General features: G+C 47.8%; 1 protein-coding gene across 1 annotated transcript; it reads left to right on the forward strand.

Moving 5' to 3' along the window:
* The first annotated feature begins 2,447 nt into the window (after positions 1-2,447).
* SMG8 (SMG8 nonsense mediated mRNA decay factor) lies at positions 2,448-20,281 on the forward strand. Its single transcript, XM_044286400.1, has 4 exons — positions 2,448-4,010; positions 6,071-6,216; positions 7,070-7,957; positions 17,750-20,281. Exons 1-4 carry the CDS (start codon positions 2,480-2,482, stop codon positions 17,945-17,947), a joined length of 2,763 nt encoding a protein of 920 aa, XP_044142335.1. The 5' UTR covers positions 2,448-2,479; the 3' UTR covers positions 17,948-20,281.
* Positions 20,282-20,818: the final 537 nt, after the last annotated feature.

Below are 20,818 nucleotides of genomic sequence, written 5' to 3' on the forward strand. Positions count from 1 at the left end.
TCGATTATTTAAATCGTAAACATTCGATTATTTAAAATCGCATTATAAAATCGACCCTTTTAAAACATACAATAAAATCGTATGAAGATTTTTTTATTTATTTTTTGTTACTTATGTTTTTTGCTTGCGATTACTTCAGCAAAAAGAATCGTAGAATTGCAAGCCTTGGCTACTGTGGAGCCATATACTCTATTTTTACCAAATAGAGTCCTCCTTTTTGCCGGAAGGAACAAAGATCTTAAAACTTCTAAACTGACATTAAGCCGTTGGATCAAAGAAGCCATCAGAGATGCTTTTGTTGCTCGGGGATTGGCGCCCCCTGCTTTTATCCATGCTTATTCTACCCGAGCGGTAGCTGCTTCTATGGCTGAGAGCAGCCTAGTACCTTTGGAGCACATTTGTGCTGCTGCCTCATGGAGTTCCCACTCTGCATTTGTAAGCCATTGTAGGCTTGACTTAACGAGTTCAGAACACACCGCCTTTGGCAGGTCTGTCTTGAATTCAGTTCAGCTGGAAGACCTTCCCTCATAGGTTCTCTTCTTGCTAAGTCCCCAGTTTTGCTGCTGTTGGGAGGTAAGGGAATCGTTAATTTCTAATGATAATTTGTTTTCCCGTAGTCCTAACAGCAGCACCCGTATATCCCTACCTCTAGTTTTTTGTGGGTTTATTACTTAACATTTCGCACGGTGTGTGTGTGTTTGGGGAGGTCTTTATTGGGGCCTAATTGGTTAATTATCACTTTATTTTGATTAAATTAAGAAAAAAGTTCCACCTGTCCTGATTGTCCACAGGGGCAGTAATACCTCCAGTTGTGCTGCTGTTGGGACTAAGGGAAAACAAATTATCGTTAGAAATTTACGATTTTCCCTGAACAGATCCTGGCATAATCCATATGGCTCATGTGAAAAAAGGCTTAAAGGGGTTGTCTCACTTTAGCAAGTGGCATTTATCATGTATAGAAAGTTAATACAAAGCACCTACTAATGTATTGTGGTTGACCATATTGTCTCCTTTGCTGGGTGGATTCATTTTCCCATCACATTATACTCTGCTCGTTTCCATGGTTACGACCACCCTGCAGTCCAGTAGCAGTGGACATGCTTGCACACTATAGGAAAAAGCGCCGGCCTCTTTGGTGGCCAGGAACATGGGAGGGCACATAGGCTGGTGCTTGTTCCTATAGTGTGCAAGCACGGCCACCACTGATGGATTGCAGGGTTATCAAAACCATGGGAATGAGCAGTGTATAATGTGATGGAAAAATGAATCCAGCCAGCAAAGGAAGCAATATGGACAATCACAGTACATTAATAAGTGCCTTGTATTAACTTTCTCTAAATGATATATGCCATTTGTTGAAATGGCAAAACCCAACCCAAATGGCAACATCAACCAGTCCACTTGTAGGTACGCAAACTCTTTGTAGGAGAGGCACAGGACTTGTGGAGCAGCCTATGCAAGATATGGAGTAGTGGTGCCATCTGAATACAACTTGCACTCAGTACAGTACCCTGGTATCTACTTTGTGCCAACTTCTTTTCCAGAGGCCCAGCTCCTGACCAGCGTCGTGTCACTGCTGCACATGCCCACAATGTCTGCTGTAGCCGTGGCTTTTATCGCATACACCGCTCTCTCAGAACCACTTCCAATCGGGTATATTTTATACCATACCATACTCTTCTCCTAGCTGGGTCTCCTGGTAGCACATGCCATGCATCCTCAATGGTGAGACAGGGTGATGGCAGCTTGCCACCTCCTCTAGTATGGAGGACTTCTCCCCACTTTGTGCTACCCACCACTGCACTCCTTACACAGGCTTTGACTATAAAAGTTCCAAAACAACACGTTAACGCAGCAACCCTACTACACTTTACCGTCTCATTGCCTTACAGTAAAGAATCTCCATCTATGTGTACGGGGATCTCTCTAATGTCCATTGGGGTCTCCCCGAAGCTACCTTTTTTCCTAACTGCATGACCCCACGTTTGATGACCTGTCTTGGTACGGGAAGGTTATCAAATGTGCTCTAATATGGCTTTGATCATTTTATGGCCCCTTGATAATTGTTTCTTGTGTATTTATAGGGTTGGATGATGTGGAAATGGTGGTTTTAGAAGAAAAACGCCACTGTCAGGTTTCCTGATGCAGACTTGGAAGCTGTGGGAATGGCTTCCAGGCATTTTGGGCACGGTTAGAATGCCACTACACTTCTATACTGTTTTCTATACTATTAAGAGCCCCTACAAGCAGCATTGGCACCAGTGGTGATATAATAGTGGGCTGAAATTAGTGCCCACTGTACTGCATGTGAGGACCGGTGGCGGTCGGCAGAGGGCGCTCTGCACAAATCACAGTCAATGACGCTTAATGGAAAGATAGTGCTGCGCTCTTGTTCCCAGCCGGACGTTAGCATTGGTAACACCATGATTGTGCACCTTCCATTTGTGTCCCCCAGCCGTCGCTACCGATAGCGGGGGCCATGAAGATGGTGACGAGCGGACCTTCGCTCCTTCGGGAGCTGCTGAGCTCAGAGCCGGCGTGGAAGGAGGATGAGGTGTGCGTGGTGGGGGTGTTCGGGAAGACGGCTCTGCTGCAAGGGGGCTGGGACAAAGGCTGCCTGGTAAACTCCCTGTGTGACCGGCATGTCTTCCCCCTCTTCCAGCAGCTGCCAGAGCAGGCCCGGGAGCGGAGTGTCTTCCAGACGTACTACGAGCAGGAGTCTCGGGTGCTCTATGTGATGCTGACTGGCATCAGCGACACGGGGCAGCTGGCAAGGGCTTGCGAGGAGCTGGGGCGCGGGGTGTCCCATGCAGAGGCACATGAGTGGTGGAAGGATGAGGAGAAGCTGCACTGCATGCACATGCTCTACCTCTTCTCTGTGTGCCACCTGCTGCTGCTCCTGCACCCTGCCTGTTGCTTCGACATTGCCTACGAGAAGCTCTTCCGGGCACTGGACAGTGTGCGCCAGAAGCTTCTGCCCTCGCTCAAGCCGGCACTTAAAGAGTGCCCTGTGGGCCTGGAGTGGAAGCTTAATGCCCGACCTTGCCCACCGCGGCTGCTGTTCGTCTTCCAGCTAAATGGAGCCCTACGGGGAGTGGAGCCCAGCCGGGGTGCTGGTCAGACGGCCACTGAGAAGCCCAAGAAGCATTCACCCAAAAGAAGGCTCCAGCACGCACTGGAGGACCAGATCTACCGCATCTTCCGCAAGAGCCGTGTCCTTACCAACCAGAGCATCAACTGCTTGTTCACCGTGCCCGCCAACCAGGCCTTTGTGTACATTGTGGCAGAGCAGGACGACGACCCGGTGGGTATGCTACTGGATGGCCTGCGACAAAACTGTACTGTAAGGGACACAGAGCCCAGCACTGTGGGCATCTCTGGGCCTCGGCGCTACCACATGATGAGGCACAGCCGACAGCAGCTGTCCTTCACAGCAGAGAGAAGCTCTGGGCTTTCTGGCCAGTTGGTAGACTGCACCCTGCGTGAATTTCTCTTCCAGCATGTGGAGCTGGTGCTCACTAAGAAGGGTTTTGATGACAGCGTGGGCAGGAACCCACAACCGTCCCACTTTGAGCTACCCACCTATCAGAAATGGGCCAATGTGGCCCTGAAGCTGTATGAGGTGATCATAGAGAATAAGGATGATGACCCTCCAGCCTTCCCAGGGGGCTATCCCCCAAAGCTGCTGGCTAACATGAAAGTGCTGGAAGGTTATTTGGATGCAGATACAAAATTTTCCGAAAACAGATGTCAGAAAGCTCTCCCAATGGCACACAGTGCCTACCAGTCCAACCTGCCCCATAACTACACCACCACAGTCCATAAGAACCAGCTGGCACAAGCACTTAGGGTGTACAGTCAGCATGCCCGTGGGCCTGCATTCCAGAAATATGCCATCCATCTCAATGAAGATTGTTACAAATTCTGGAGCAGCGGGCACCAGCTTTGTGAGGAAAGGAGTCTGACTGATCAGCACTGTGTCCACAAATTCCACTTACTTCCAAAAGCAGGTAAATGCTGTGAAAGGTGTATATCACACCAGCTCTTAACTTTAAACATGGCCTAAATTATATGTCCTACAAGTTTACAGAACTAGCCTCCATGATGTGGCTCCTTTATATTTAAAGGGGTTGTGTCAAGTTTTAAACTGGGGCCCCACTGATATGTATGGAGCACAGCCGTACTTGCTCAATGCCATTCTGTTCATCTCTATGGGACTGCCAGAAATAGCCGAGCTCTGTACTCGTGACCAGTGGGGTTCCCAGCAGTTAGACCTCCACCAATCAGTCACTCATGTTCTATCTTGTGGATAGAGGACACATTTAAAACTTGGCACCAATCCTTTAAAGGGGTTGTTTAGGTTTAGAGCTCACCCCAGACATAACCCCTTCTTCCCCATTCAGCCCCTCTGTTGTAAAACAGCCTATGGCAGTGCTAAAGCCTGCTCATTAGTGCCCGTGATGTCGCCGGGATCACTGCTAGCCGGAAGCCTCCGCCTAGCAGTGTGAAAAGGAAAACAGTCTTTGCCCTGAGCGATGCAGCGCAGGACAAGGGAAGAGTATCGGAGCATGAAATTCTCTGATGCTCATATCAGAGGGGCTGAGTGGGGGAAGAAGGGGTTATGTCCAGGTTCAGCTCTGAACCTGGACAACCCCTTTAAGAGAGAAGTACTCCATGGGTCAACAAAGTTCTGACTCCCTACACAGCAGTGCCAGACTAAAGATGGCTCTCAACATATGCAGTAATATACTAAAGCCTGCCCACTGGTACCGGTGACATTACTGGGCTAACTGCTAAGTGGAAGGCTCCGCCTAGCATTCCCATACAGAAACCCAGTACGTCACTAGATCTGCTGAAAAAGCCCTTGTTCTGCGCAATTCAGCGCAGAGCAAGGGAGAGCATCGGAGCACAAAATGTTCCAATGCTCTACTCCAGGGGTAGGCAACTTCCGACTCCCAGCTGTTGTGAAACTACAATTCCCAGCATGCTCCATTCATTTCTATGAGAGTTCTTAGAAGAGCAGAGCAAGTATGCATACTGGGAGTTGTAGTTTCATAACAGCTGGGAGCCGGAGGTTGCCTACCCCTGCTCTACTCAAAGGGTCTGCCTGGGTGAAGAAGGGGTTTTGTTTTGGTTCAGCTCTGAACCCAGACAACCCCTTTAAATATTAGTCTCAACCCTGGTTTTTTACCAACCTCTGTTTTTTTACCAGCCAAAAAATTAGCTAAAAAATGTAGTGGAGCAGCACCCTTATACCATTATTATAAGTATGACTTCTGTAGACATCAGTGCTGCTTCTTTATGTACGGTATATTTTTTTTGCTCTAATCTTTTAAACTTTACTTAGGGGTGAATTTTTCATGAGGGTAATATTTGAAGTCAGTTTTGCTTAAGTCTGTGCTGGTGTACTTTGCCCCATATTAATCAAATTTCGCACATTTAGACATTTGGAGCATCTTTAAACCTAAGGGTGCCTTAGATGTGGCAGAAAAGTCAGCCAGAAAATACGCAGGTGCAGATTTTTACAAGTTGCAGATTTCTGTGCATATTATATCCCCCCATTGAAATGAATGGAGACATCCTGGTTTAGAAAATACACGTGTCATAACATGGGGAAGTCTTTATTTTGTGTATTTTCTGGCATTATTTTGCACCACGTGTGAAGTCACTCCATTATACTTCTATCTCTTTTTCCTTAATGTCCACCCTCCTATTGGAGTGAATTTGCAACTCATTTGACAAATCTGGAATAAAAATAATTAACAGCAAGCCACAACCACTTTCCCACCCACTTTTTAAAACTCAAGGGAGTGCTGTAAAATTTGTTACATTTTTTGCACAAGAAAGCCCAAAAAATTGCAAAAGCGCTATTGTGTGACTTTTTGAAACAAGTTCTGGAGTGCAGCACATGATAAATTGTACCCCCTTCAAGCTTTTTCAGTCATTGGAAGCTTGGAGGATGGTTGGACCTTTGACACAACAAAAATGTAATCGGACAGTTATTTGCCATCATAGTGCTTTAAGAAAACTAAAAAACAAACCTTTATTATTATGATTATTTTTATTTCAGGTGAAAAAATTGAGCCAGAAAGAAATCCACCTATTCTGTACCATAACAGCCGAGCACGGTCTACTGGGAACTGCAACTGTGGAAGAAAGCAGGCACCTCGTGAGGATCCATTTGACATCAAGAGTGCGAATTATGATTTCTACCAGGTACTGTGTAATATATATTTATTTTTTTAATCAGGTTTTTTTTTAATTAAGTTATATTTCCATATACACACACAATTTTAAAACATCTTCCGATATTGTACAATAACAACATTGAGTGGACATACCTAGTACTGTGTAATATTGTTAGTGGGCCTGACATATTAGCTGCGCCGCCCTCTCTCCGGGCCACATACGATAGAGATTGGGCCACAGAGATCAGGCATAATTTAATATTGAGTAAATGCTTAATTAGACTTAAACTCACACTTGGGATATGATTGCACTTAGGATATGTCTACCCAAAGTATTTTTAACATATTGATCTAAGAAAGGCGAGATACTTGAAAACCTATGTTTTAGGCCTCATTCACAAAATTGCGGATCCGCAAAACACAGATGGCGTCCGTGTGTATTCTGCAGTTTGCAGAACGGAGCGGACAGCCATTAATATAACTGCCTGTTCTTGTCCGCAAAACGGACAAGAACAGGACAGGTTATATTTTTTTGAGGACCACGGAACGGAGAAATGGATGCGGAAAGCACACGAAGTGCTGTCAGCATTTTTTGCGGCCCCATTGAAGTGAATGGGTCCCAAATACTGCAGTCGGATGCGGACCAAAACAACGGTCGTGTGTATGAGGCCTTACAAATGTTATGGGTCATTTATAGATCCTCTGAGAATCCTGAATAGAATGCGATGAAGGAGTAGTTGTTACATGTAACAAACCTACATCTTTTACAGCAGTTAAAGGGTGATCATAGGGAAAGGTAATCTTCTAAATTAGCCTCAGTATTCAGTTGAATTACATAGTTTTTACTCATGATGTATTCCTCTCTGTGTAATATTTCACAGATGCTCGAAGAGAAATGCTGTGGAAAGCTGGAACACATTAATTTTCCAGTATTTGAGCCAAGTACACCAGATCCTGCTCCCGCAAAGAACGAGGCACCGTCTACTTATCAAGAAGGGGATGTAGAAGGGGAAGGGGAGAAGTTGAAAGATAAGGAACCTCAAACACAGGGTGAAAGTACAAGTCTGAGCCTTGCACTAAGTCTGGGCCAGTCCACTGATAGCCTTGGAACGTACCCGGCTGACCCACAAGCTGGAGGAGATAATGTTGAAGCTCCAGGACACGGTACGGAGGAAAAAGGTGAAAAAAAGCCCAGTTTAGTGGATCGACAAGCATCCACTGTTGAATACCTCCCTGGTATGATGCATTCAAACTGTCCAAAGGACCTTCTTCCTAAATTTTCAAGCTGGTCACTAGTAAAACTTGGCTCTGCTAAATCGTATAACTTTCACACAGGGTTAGATCAACTTGGATTTATCCCAGGGACCAACTATCTGATGCCTTGGGACATTGTCATCCGTACGAAACCAGAAGATGAAGGGGACCTTGACACCAATTCTTGGCCAGCTCCAAATAAGTCTATACCTGGGAAAAGGAGTGGAGCGATACCCGGAAGAGGTCGTAGAAGGGATGATATTGCAAGAGCATTTGTTGGTTTTGAGTATGAGGATTCACGAGGGCGGAGGTTTATGTGCTCGGGGCCAGATAAAATAATGAAAGTTCTAGGCAATGGACCTAAGGAATCAGCAGTTAAAGCCCTGAACACTGACATGCCTCTGTACATGTTGTCGCCATCTCAAGGGCGAGGGCTTAAACCTCATTATGCTCAGCTCATGAGACTGTTCGTTGTGGTTCCTGATGCCCCTTTACAAATTATATTGACCCCTCAGGTAAGGTTTTAAAAATCACCCTTATAATAAATAAACTTGTATTAGGAATAATAGAGTCATAACACCAGATGCTCTAGAATCATTATTAAATGGGGAATGCAAGTAGTTGCTAAGATATGTTAGGAGAGGTGACGGGTCCCATTTCAAGGGGTTGTGCCAAGATGAAGGGATAAGTATCTGCAGATCTGGAGTCTTATCTCTTGTCTATTTCCAGCAGTGTCGTAGAGATTTTGGGGGAGATTTGATTAAACTGGTGTAAAGTAGAACTGGCTTAGTTGTCTATAGCAACTAATCAGATTCCACCTTTTATTTTCCAAAGGAGCTCTTGATAATGAAAGGTGGAATCTGATTGGTTGCTATGGGCAACTAAGCCAGTTCTACTTTACACCAGTTTGATAAATCTCCCCTTTATCTGTTAATCATTCATGAGTATATTGACACCTGGGTTTTAATGCTTGTCTCTTACTATCCATACACTGCTGACAGCGGCAGGCTATCTAGGGAGACACCTCTTTGACAGTTGGAATGCAATTCTGAGAAAAAGTGCTTCAGAATAGTTTTTTCATGAGGATACAAGTATTTAATATAGAGTCAACCAACGGACCCTTTTACAAAAAAAATTTGAAAACTAAACCTTATACACTTTTCTCGCCCAATTTCCTTGGGGGACACAGAAGACCTTGGGTATAGCTCATCTCCCTAGGAGGCGTGACACTAAGTGAAAACTGTTAAGCCCCTCCTCCATCAGCTATACCCTCAGCCTGGAGAGAGAGACTGCCAGTTTTTGCTTAGTGTCCAAGGAGGCAAGACACTCCCTGCTACTGCAGGGCTGTTTTCTCCTTGTTTAAATTTAGATTTTTACTTTTTCTTTTCTTTTTGTTCCAGATCATCAGGGACAACAGAGTCGCACTAGACCTCTCTGTTTCTCCCAGGGTTGAGCTGCACCAGTGCCGGTCACCCGCACTGCTGCCTCCCCCACAGAAGACAAGGTGGATCAGGGCAGCCCAGCTCCCCTACATCCCGCCAGCGCAAGGGTCGCCCGCACGCCAAGTCCCTCTCCCAGCGTCCTGCCACTACGGTGCCAGTAGCTGAAGGGGCGACCCTGCTGGAATGGACCGAGGGTGAAGACGACTATGGTGAGAGAGTGGCTTCTCCAGCCCTACGTCCCCCACCCCCCACCCTGGTCTCCTGCGTGCCTGACCCCCCATACTTGGACCCTTCGGTCACTGCTGGACCTAGGCTGGCCCCTGGGGTGCTGCGGGGCGACATTCCACTCCCTGCTCCCTCTCCTCCCTTCTGGCCCTCATGGGACATTTTAGCAGCAGAATGCTGCGAATAGGCAGCCACATCGCCTCCCTTCACATATCAGCGTCCCTCCTGGAACGCTGTGCTCACATCCTCACGGGCACCCGGTCTCAGGGTCCCCCCATCCCCTCACCGATGCGCTGCTCTGGACCGGGGGCCTTTTCCTGACGGCAGTGCTGCTTGGGCGACCGCACCTCCGGCGCTTCTTCCCGGCCTGCTGGGCCGCACCTCCGAGCTGGGCCGCACTTCCTCCCGGCCCCCGACTGTTCCGGCCTGCGGGGTAGACTCCCGCGGCCGGCATTGGCTTGAGCACGATGCTCCAACGATTCCGGCCGGCCGTCGGCGACTTCCGGCCGGCCGGGCGCCGTAAATTTTGGTCCAGGCTTCAGCCTACTGGGCCGCATTCCGGCGCTCCACCCGGGCCCCTGACTTCCGGTCCGCGGGGTGGGCTTCCGCGGCCGGTTTGTCCAGGCAGTCCGCTCCGGTTTCCTGTGCGGCCCCGGTCAGCCGGGTGCCGCAGAAAATTTAGGCCCCGGCTTCACGGCCTGCTAGGCCGCAAACTTCCGGCCTCTGTTGGAGGGGGCGGGAACTTCTCCGGGCGCGAATTCTTCCCGCCTGGAGGTTCCCCGCCCCCAGGGGATCGCGGCGCCGCCTCCTCCTCCCTTCCAGGTTGGTGGCTGTTAACCCTTCGGGTACCGGCCCCCGTGCTTCTGTTTGTTTTGCTCGGCTGATGGGCCTATATGGCTGGCGCGCCCCCCCCCCCTCTACTTCTATGCTGGGCACCTGTATGGTGGCACTTCTTTCTGCCTCAGTGAGGCTATTTTTTATTTGGGAATGCATAACATGGTTAAGCTAATGGATTTCTTGTGCGCTGCGCAGGACGCTGCAGCCTTATCTCAGTAGCGCCGCCTGTATGCGTGCTCCTTCCATGAGCGGCATGGTGTCGCACTCCCCGGCTGGTGCATGCTTCCCTTCTTTAGCCCTCTCCGGGATGCAGCGCTGGCCAAGTGCATGCGCCCTCCAGCTATGGTAACTGCCATGTGCAGACAACCCCTTCCTAGGCGAAATACTGCACTCTCTCGGGCTGCAGGCTTGCCTGGTGCATGACCCCCCGCTTAGGTGGAATACTGCACTCTCACCGAATACGGTGTTGGCCATGTGCACGAGAACGCTGCACTCGTTGGATTCGCTGCAGGCCATGTGCACAACCCCCTTCCATAGGCGGAATGCTGCACTCATTGGATTCGTTGCCGGTCTTGTGCATGTCCTCCTTCCATAGGTGGACTCTGCAATCTCGCCAGATACGGTGTTGGTCTGGTGCACGACCCCCCTTCCATAGGGGACCGCTGCATTTTCACTGGATTCACTACCGGCCATGTGCGTGATTCCTTTCCATAGGCGAAATCGCTGCTCTCACTGGATTTGATACCGGCCATGTGCATGACCCCCTTCCATAGGCGGAATGCTGCACTCACTGGATTCGCTGCCGGTCTTGTGCATGACCCCCTTCCATAGGCGGAATGCTGCACTCACTGGATTCGCTGCCGGTCTTGTGCATGACCCCCTTCCATAGGCGGAATGCTGCACTCACTGGATTCGCTGCCGGTCTTGTGCATGACCCCCTTCCATAGGCGGAATGCTGCACTCACTGGATTCGCTGCCGGTCTTGTGCATGACCCCCTTCCATAGGCGGAATGCTGCACTCACTGGATTCGCTGCCGGTCTTGTGCATGACCCCCTTCCAGGGGCGGAATGCTGCACTCACTGGATTCGCTGCCGGTCTTGTGCATGACCCCCTTCCTCTAGGCGGAATACTGCACTTCATTGGTTATGGTGCTGGGCAGCCGGCCATGTGCATTACCCCCTTCCATAGGCGGTATGCTGCATTCTCATTGGATTCGCTGCCGGCCTTGGGCATGCCTTCTTCCCTCAAGCGCCATGCATACACCCTCACTGACTGGGGTCGTTCTCTCGCTGATAAGTTGCTGGCCGCGTGCAGGACCCCCTTCCATGGTGGGATGCTTGCAACTCACTAAATCCACTGCCGGCCATATACATGTTCCCCCTTCCGTGGGCGGTGTACGACACTCTTACTGGATTCGCTGCCGGCCATGGACATGTCTCCTTTCCTCAGGCAACATACACACACTCTCACTGACTGTGTTTGTTCTCTCGCCAGTGTGCTGCTGGCCAGGTGCCTGACCCCCATCCATGGCGGGGTGCTCGCATTCTCCCTGGTTGCAATACTGGCCATGGGCATGGCTCCCCCTTCTGGGCAGCATACTGCACTCTCACCAGATACGTTGCTGGCCTCTAAGATGGGTGAAATGCTTGCACTCCCATTGGATACGGTGCTGGCCTTGTGCGTGACCACCCCTCATTCCATGGGTGGACTTTTTGTACGCTCACAGGACTCACACCTGTCCTTGTATGTGCTGTGCTGGACTTGTACTTGTCCCCATTCATTGGCGAAGTAGTTGTACTCTCACAAAATTCGGTGTTTGGTGGATTATTGCACACTCACTTAATGTTAGGATTACCCTGTGCATGTCCCCTTTTCACTAGGTGGACGTCCTGCTGGATGCGGTGTGGCCATGTGCATGGCCCTCTTCTGGGCGGAATATGGTATGTCTTCCTTCTCTGAAGTAGGTGCTGGTCTTGGGCATCACCCCCTTGTTGGGCGGGCTTTGCACGCTTGCTGCCCACACTGTTTGCCAAGTACATTGCCCTCTCTTCTGGGCAGACTGCTTGCGCTCCGTCGCATGCCATACTAGTCTTGTGTGTGTCCCCCCTTCCGGTTGCACTTTGCACTTCTGTGGGGCTCTGTGGCTGGCCCTCCTTGCTGTATGACTATTTCGCAGTGGGCGGACACTCTTGGGGGCTGCTACTCTGTGCGTTGTTGGGCCGTGTATGCCTTCTCCTTCCGTAGGTGGGTTGGCTTTCTCACTGCTTATGGGGCTGCTTGTACGTATGCCTCCATTCTTCCTGCGACTTGTCGTTTTTCTCTTGGGATACGGTGATTGCCGCCGGCCTGGCACTCTTCTCTGAGGAGATCTTTCTGTTCACCTGGCCGGGATGGGCTCTATTGTTCTCTACTGCAGCGAGCTGGGTGGTATCCGTTCTCTGTTCGGAGGGTATATTTGGTGTTTCCGTTGTGACGGTATCCACCATATTCGTTGGCCCTTCCGTCTGGGGAGTGTTTGTGGTTCCTGGATGCGTACCCATTAGTTACCCTGTGGCATTGCTTCCCAGCGCAAGCGGTCACATGGTCGAGAGTGCTGTCTCCAGCGTCCCTCGCAGTCTATGTTGGCTCTGGCCGGATTACGGTTCCCTCGCCTGTTGCCATTCCTCCTCTTGGATGCGTTTTGGTTTGAGTCCTTCCTGTTGGCACCCTCCGTGCTTCAGTTTGTTTTGCTACCAGGGTCTAGCCGCTCTTTTTTGAGCAGGTCGCCCAACTTCTCTTGGTTGCTCGATTACCGAGGTCAGGGACCTCCACTTTCGATTCGTTAGGGTATTCGCCTTCTGCGAATTGGTGAGCCGGACATCTCGGAGTAGCGGAGTTCTGCTTTTTGAGCGGTCCTGTGGCTTCCCTGTTGCCCACTCCTCCTTGCGGTTGGAGGGTGTCATCCGTCTTCTCGGCTATTTTTTCTCTCGACGGCTCTGTTTTGGCTTCTCCTGGGTCAGTTTCACTCCGATGTGGCTTCTGCCCCGGCCAGGCTTCAGGGGCTGTTCCTTCACTGCCCTCCCCCCTGGGGAGACCATGGTTGTTCATATGGATGGTCCCGGTGTTCCTTATGACCTCGTACTGTCTCCATTGTTCACACTGGCTGTACTAGCTGTGTGCCTATTACCGGGTTTGCCGCATTCTGTCCTCCCGCTGGGTGCAGATTACTTTTACCATTCTGGGCGCTGGTCCTGCTTGGACTTACCTTCTCGGTGACCTGGCGTGCCTACTTTCTTCTGTCAAGATTACCCTTCAAGCCCCCTCTTCGGGTCTGTAGAACACCTTCCTGTGGTGGCTACAACGACAAGGACTTTAGCCTGACTTGTCCTGGAGTCTGTTGGAAACTGGCCGGGTCCCTTTCGGTTCCTTCCGTTTGTCCATCTGCTCCCCCGCTCCGCGTGGATTCGGGACGGCGTTGCTCGGGGGCCGACGGGACCAGTTTTCCCAACCTTTTTGCCGTGTCACTGATTTGCGCTTACTCGCATTGGATTTCCTTCCGTCTGCCCAGACGAGTCCAGCGAGCACACTAGTGTTCGCTCCCGGCCGTGCTTCGTCCAGGTTCTGTTGTCTGACTTAGGGTCTTCCCTGGGGTTCTTTAGGAAGCTGGGCATTCACCCAATTCTGCCTTTCTCTTCCCGTGATTCGGTCTTCTCCAGTCTGGCCTGGACCTGCGACTGGGACTCTGTTACTTGAAGTGTCTGCAGTTTTTTGCTTGGACATCTCCGACTCTTGTCGACGCTCGGTCTCTTGTTTCCAGGAGGTCCGCGCCAAGGTTCACGGCTCCTGGGTGCTTTCCTCCGCTTAACCACATGGCTATTGCTGTGGTTACTGCTCAAGGGCAGGGCTCTGTTTTTTTGGTGTCACCGTTCATTTCACCAGAGCGGTTGGTGCCTCCGGGGCTGGAGGCATGGGCTTCAGCCATGTCATTGTGCAGGGTGGCCACGGTCTTCCTTGCACTCTTTCCCAGGTTTTCCTGGGTGCGTACTCTGGCTTCGGCGGCGGTTGCTGCCTTGGGCCGCCTGGTTTTTGCAGGTGGCATTTCCTTGCTGCCTTCGGGTGCTTCGCCTTGGTGCTGTGGTCCCTCCCCTCTTGGACTGCTTTTGAACGTCCCAAGGTCTTCTGTGTCCCCCAAGGAAATTGGGCGAGAAAACGAGATTTTTGTATAACTTACCAGTAAAATCTCTTTCTCGCTCTTTCCTTGGGGGACACAGCACCCACCCATTCATTGGTTTTTTTCTACACGGTTTCCGAGTTTTGTTTACCCGTTGGGTAGTTGGCTTGTTGTTTCCACTGGTTGGACTTTGCCTTTTCTCACTACTTGGACACGCAACTGGCAGTCTCTCTCTCCAGGCTGAGGGTATAGCTGATGGAGGAGGGGCTTAACAGTTTTCACTTAGTGTCACGCCTCCTAGGGAGATGAGCTATACCCAAGGTCTTCTGTGTCCCCCAAGGAAAGAGCGAGAAAGAGATTTTACTGGTAAGTTATACAAAAATCTCGTTTTTTTTATTGGATGGTTACATGAAATTTACATGTTTGACATAAATGTGTTTTTACTTTGTGGTGCAAAATTCTATTGATTTTGTATCCTGTCAGAGTAATCGGTGAACACCACAAGTATAAATAGTGAGAGTCTGCATGTAAAAGATTAAAGACAAATAGATCCGTGCATATATGACCGCACATTGTCAAATAGTACAACGCTATATTCTAATATCAAGTGCTACTACCCAGCCCATAGTAGGGACCACAAAAATATGCAGTCACCATACACAACAAAAAACCACAGGTACCCACGTATGTAATGAGAAAATGAATGCAAAAAATGTATAAACCTGAGCTAGAAATAATAAATGAGCCACTAACAAGCTGCTCATTTTATTGTTTCTTAGGCTACTTTCACACTTGCGCTTGATCGGATCCGTTCTGAACAGATCCGATCATATTAATGCAGACGGAGGCTCCGTTCAGTACGGATCCGTCTGCATTAATAACTTAGAAAAATTTCTAAGTGCGCAAGATTCCTGAGCGGATCCGTTCAGACTTTCGATGTAAAGTCAATGGGGGACGGATCCGCTTGAAGATTGAGCCATAGGATGACATCTTCAAGCGGATCCGTTCCCATTGACTTACATTGTAAGTCTGAACGGATCCGCTCGCCTCCGCACGGCCAGGCGGACAGCTGAACGCTGCAAGCAGCGTTCAACTGTCCGCCTGGCCGTGCGGAGGCGAGCGGAGCGGAGGCTGAACGCCGCCAGACTGATGCAGTCTGAGCGGATCCGCTCCATTCAGACTGCATCAGGGCTGGACGGAGGCGTCCGGGTCCGCTCGTGAGCTCCTTCAAACGGAGCTCACGAGCGGACCGACGAACGCAAGTGTGAAAGTAGCCTTACTTCTTATTTGATACATTTTTGTATTCCTTTACTTATTACATTAATGGGTACCTGTGGTGTTTTACTTTGTGTGGTTGCATAATGTTTTAACACATTGTATTTAGTTTTATATTATATGCAGATTGTTAGGCCATTGTGCACCTGTGGGGGTTCTCAGGCACTACTGTGGGTTGAAGACTTACTATTATAATATACGTTAAATACAATAAAATTAAATAAATAAAAAAGCACTAAAGAAGCACTCCCACAAAAATGTTGTATTCTCTAAACTGTTAGAAAGGTACATGATGTAAACTGTAGTGAAGGTAATCTTCTTACCAGTGTCTGTATTTGTGAGTTATCCCTTCTCTTCTGATCCTCAGCTGTGTCATGTGACCAGCAATCAAACTTTCCAAATAACACAGCATCTTATGTGTGGACAGGAAGCCAGTTTCTCTCTGTATTCCTGAGGGAGCCTCAATGTTGGTCTCCATAGGAATGAATAGAGAAGTTACTGACTTCCTGTTCTGTGTCAGTTGGAGATTAGAGTGCTGGTCACATGACCCAGCAAAGGTTCAGAACTGAGGTTATAACTCGCAAATAGTCACTGGTAAGAAAATGTTCTTCACTACAGATTACATCATGTACCTTTCTAGCAGGTTGGAGAATAAACATTTGTGTTGTGTATAATAGGCTACTTGTATGTAGCTTAGTGCTTGCTGAGGTTTCAGAACAGGAACATGTGCGAGCTGAATACATGGGATATGGAAGGCTTATTGCCGTAACTAGGAGCTGGGGCAGGAGGGTTATTTGCTGTGATTGAGAAAGTTGGGGATGGCACTGCTGTGACTACTGGGGAAGTGGGAGGGGGCTCTGTTGTCACTAGGGATGAGAGTTCCAATTTGCTCATCGTGAACAGATCTTGATGAAATAGTGGGCAACTAAAACAAAAAGTATGGTAGTATGTTATACAATGACTGAGCTTTAGGCACCCTGCACACGAATGTGTGCTTCCCGTTGCCGTATTGCGGACCGCATTTGCGGATCCGCAATACACAGGTGCCATTCTGTGGGCATTCCACATCACGGATGCGGACCCATTCACTTGAATGGGTCCGCAAATCCCGAGACGCAGAACGTGAGTACGGAACGTAACCCTACGGAAGCACTACGGAGTGCTTCCGTGGGGTTTCGTCCCGTACTTCCGTTCCGCAAAAAGATAGAACACGTCCGCGATCCGCTGCCCCACAGACTGTGTTCGTGCATTGCAGCCCGCATTTTGTGCACTGATCAGGTATATCCCCATGTATTCTGAAAGGAGAGTAATCCGTTCAGGATGCATCAGGATGTCTTCAGTTCAGTCATTTTGACTGATCAGGCAAAAGATAAAACCGCAGCATGCTACGGTTTTATCTCTGGCGAAAAAAAAACGAACACTTGCCTGAATGATCCGGCATTTTTTTCCATAGGAATGTATTAGTGCCGGATCTGGCATTCAAAATACCGGAATGCCGGATCCATCCTTCCGGTCTGCGCATGCGCAGTCTGAAAATAAGGTGAAATAAATAAATGCCGGATGACACCGGAAAGACGCATCCGGCATTTCAATGCATTTTTCTGACTGATCAGGCATTTTTAAGACTGATCAGGATCCTGATCAGTCTTATTAATGCCATCAGTTGGCATACATTTTGCTGGATCCGGCAGGCAGTTCTGGCGACGGAACTGCTTGGCGGATCACTCTGCCGCAAGTGTGAAAGTAGCCTGAGGCTACTTTCACACTAGCGTTCGATCGGATCCGTTCTGAACGGATCCGATCATAATAATGCAGACGGAGGCTCCGTTCAGAACGGATCCGTCTGCATTATATTGGCATATAAAAGCTAAGTGTGAAAATAGCCTCGGACGGATCCGTCCAGACTTTCAATGTAAAGTCAATGGGGGACGGATCCGCTTGAAGATTGAGCCATATTGTGGCATCTTCAAACGGATCCGCTGCAAGCAGCGTTCAGCTGTCCGCCTGTCCGTGCGGAGGCGAGCGGAGCGGAGGCTGATCGCCGCCAGACTGATGCAGTCTGAGCGGATCCGCATCCATTCAGACTGCATCAGGGCTGGACGGAAGCGTTCGGGTCCGCTCGTGAGCCCCTTCAAACGGAGCTCACGAGCGGACAGCCGAACGCTAGTGTGAAAGTAGCCTTAGTTATATAAAACCAGAAAACATCTTAACACTAAATTTTATATTTATTGGTACAACTGTACTAAAAGGACATCTTGGTAACAGGAACCCCAACTAAAAGAATTGTATGACTTCTTTTTTTTTTAAATCATCTCAAGTAGACAGATATAAGGTTTGCTGTGAATGGGAAGTAACTTTCGTTTGCTCTTTTTCCTAGGTGCAGCCAGGACCACCTCCTTGTCCTATTTTTTATCCCGAAAAGCAGGACATTATTCTGCCAGCTGATGGATTATGGGTTTTACGATTCCCTTACTCTTATGTGATGGAACGAGGACCGTGTTACCCCCCAAAAGAAAATCAACAACTGATCAGCTACAAAGTTATGAGGGGGATATTAAAGGCGGTCCCTCTATAGTACTGCCACTCTGCAGCTGCGTTACATATTGTAGCTAACCTATGTTGAATTATGTTTCTCTCTAATGAAAGAGGTCATTTTATAATTGCATATGTCAGTTATTCTGTTGGCTTATTTCCAAATCCTGGCAAGATGGCAGGATCAAGTGTTGCATTATTGTTTTGTTGTTGGCATATTGAGTTGTATAGGCATATTTCACTTTGCCATTGAATATGTATTATATGTACAGTTACATAATTTAATGGACTAAAACAGAAATGACTGTCTCTAGCTATATAGAAAATAGGGGTGGGGAGTTCTATATGTGTAATAATTGAATTGTGATCTTCTGACATGGCTCTTGCCTTAAATAAATCATTGAGTGGTAAATAATAGAGGTTCCTCTGACCTTAAAGGGGTATTCTGCTTATGTAAAGTTATCCCCTATCCACATAACTGTCAGATCAATGGGGGTTCCTACCGCTGGGATCCCCACCAGTCCCGAGAATGGGGGCCCTATACCCAATGGAGCCCCCTGAAATAAACAGTGGCCAGTCGGACATGCAGATGGCCTCCCCATTTATTTCTGTGGGAGTTCTGGAGAGATCAAAGCACTGTACAGTCTCCTAAACTCCCATAGAAATGAATGGAGCGGCCACGCACATGCCCGGCCTGATGCTCCATTCTCTTGAATGGTGGGGTCCCAGAACTTTACATAGTCAGAATAACCTTTTAAAGGGTTATTCTGTCTCGGCTTTTACAGTTAAGAATGGAATATCCTTCCTAAGCACCCAGTAAACTGTGCTACGCTGCTTCCATAACTCCCATAGAAGTAAAAGGAAGCCACACTATTTCGAGTTGTTCAAACAGCATAACTCGCAGTGCTGTACTGCACTGTTTGTGTAGCTCCATATCACTGCAGCAGCATAGTGTAGGGAATAACCTTTTAACATTGATTTTGAGAAGGTTGTCCAAAACTGGATCACATTTTTCATGTTTGTTATACATCTGCAGAACCCAAAACCTAATTCACGGTACTCAGATACAGTATGTCATTTGTCAGAGCACAACGATTTTTATACACCATCTGGCCAAGCATGATAAAGAGACCATAAAGGGGATAGCTACAGAATTTACAACAGACTTTACCCCAAACATTAAAGGGGTATTTACATCTGGATATCAACAAGATACAACCTACTTATCTGGTAGGTTTGGAACCCACCCCTCAGACCTCTACCCATCTCGAACTGCCGGAATGGAGAGTTGGCCACGCTTGCTCTCTCTATTTATTTCTATGGGACCTCTGTAAATAGCAGAGTAAGCGTACTATTTTCTTAAGTCCCATAGTAAATGTAGAGAGTTACTCATGCATAGGCATCTAACCATTTCCATTGTAGGATGGGGCGCTGTTCTTGAGATCGGTATCGTACCCACCTCTGAGACTCGCTAATTATGGATATGCCATAAATGTTCAGATGGGACATCCCCTTTCAAAAGATTTGTTGAGCTTTTTACCACTACACCCCATCCCAGTAAATTGTATAAAATAAAAAATAATCCTACACTTATGTTTCTTATGTGATGTTCTAAGCACTGCTCCTCCAATGCCTCACCTATTCTTGCTTTACAAGGCTGCAGTGGCGATATCGAGGTATACGCCATATGACTGCTGCATCCTGTCACTGGCCCCAGCAGTCTTGTATACAAAGATCAGAAGGAGGGCCGGAGGTGTGGTGCTTAGAATGTCACATGAGAAACGGGTGAGTATAGGATTATTTTTTTATTTTAATTTACTGGTGTGGGGCAAAACCCTTTCAGATTACAGTACAAAAAAGTGCTTGCCAGTGATACGGTGGTGTAATATGTTTTGCTGAGGGTATTATGTTCTCTTTAATTTGCATTATTGTTACAAAGATTATTTATCCAAGTGTGCTGGGATAGATTGTGAGCAAGATCATGATGCATAAAGCTGTAATAAACGTATACATAATTGTGCATGATTGCATGTACGTGGTCTTTTCTGCCTGTAACCGTGTCCTTGATCATGCTGGGCTTTATTTCACAGCACTTAGGTATATGAATAGCGAAATCATGACTTGCTCTCTATTATCTGAAATTTCCGATGTAATTATGTTATTGATTGTACTTTCTTTTTTTTAAATCAGATATTTTTTAATAGCTTTTAAAAGAAAGAAATAAAAAAGAAAAACACAAATAGTACCAATTCCCCTCCCTCCCAGATCTGCGGCACAACTAGAGTCCATGTCATCGGCCATGAACCGGAAGAGTCTTAGCGTCCATTAATGATTAATGTTGTAGAGTGAAATAAAGTCTGCGATATATTTGGTCACATCGTATTTCTTCATTATGCGTAGCTTCTGTCTTCTCAGAGCCAGTACACTTTTAACACATTCAACCATACATCCACACACATAGTGTAATAGATTAAATTAGGCATGAAAAAACTAGTACCTCTAGATTACTCCTTATTTCTTTTAGGAACTATCCCGGCCCCTATAGAGCAATGTTATAATGCTGTAACCATGGTCTCCATATCTTCTCAATTTTTTTTGACTGTTTATTTTCTGGTAAAACATAACTTTCCATACGAATCAAGGTATGGACCTTTTCTACCAGTTCCGAAACTTTCGGAGGATGATGATTAATCCAATGATATGCGATCAGTTTTCTTAGCTTGGTATAATATGCGTGTTAAGGCCAATTTAATTTCAGGAGACCCTTGCAGTGTTTTAACATGCTCCAATACACAGAGAATTGCTGACTGACCTATCTGCATATCAAATACCTGCCGTAATAAATCAACAATCTCATTCCAGTAGCGTCTGAGTCTGGGACAGTTCCACATAAGGTCGATTAGATTAGCATTTG

Source organism: Bufo gargarizans, chromosome 3 (genome assembly GCF_014858855.1).
Source record: "Bufo gargarizans isolate SCDJY-AF-19 chromosome 3, ASM1485885v1, whole genome shotgun sequence".
Taxonomy (NCBI): Eukaryota; Metazoa; Chordata; class Amphibia; order Anura; family Bufonidae; genus Bufo; species Bufo gargarizans.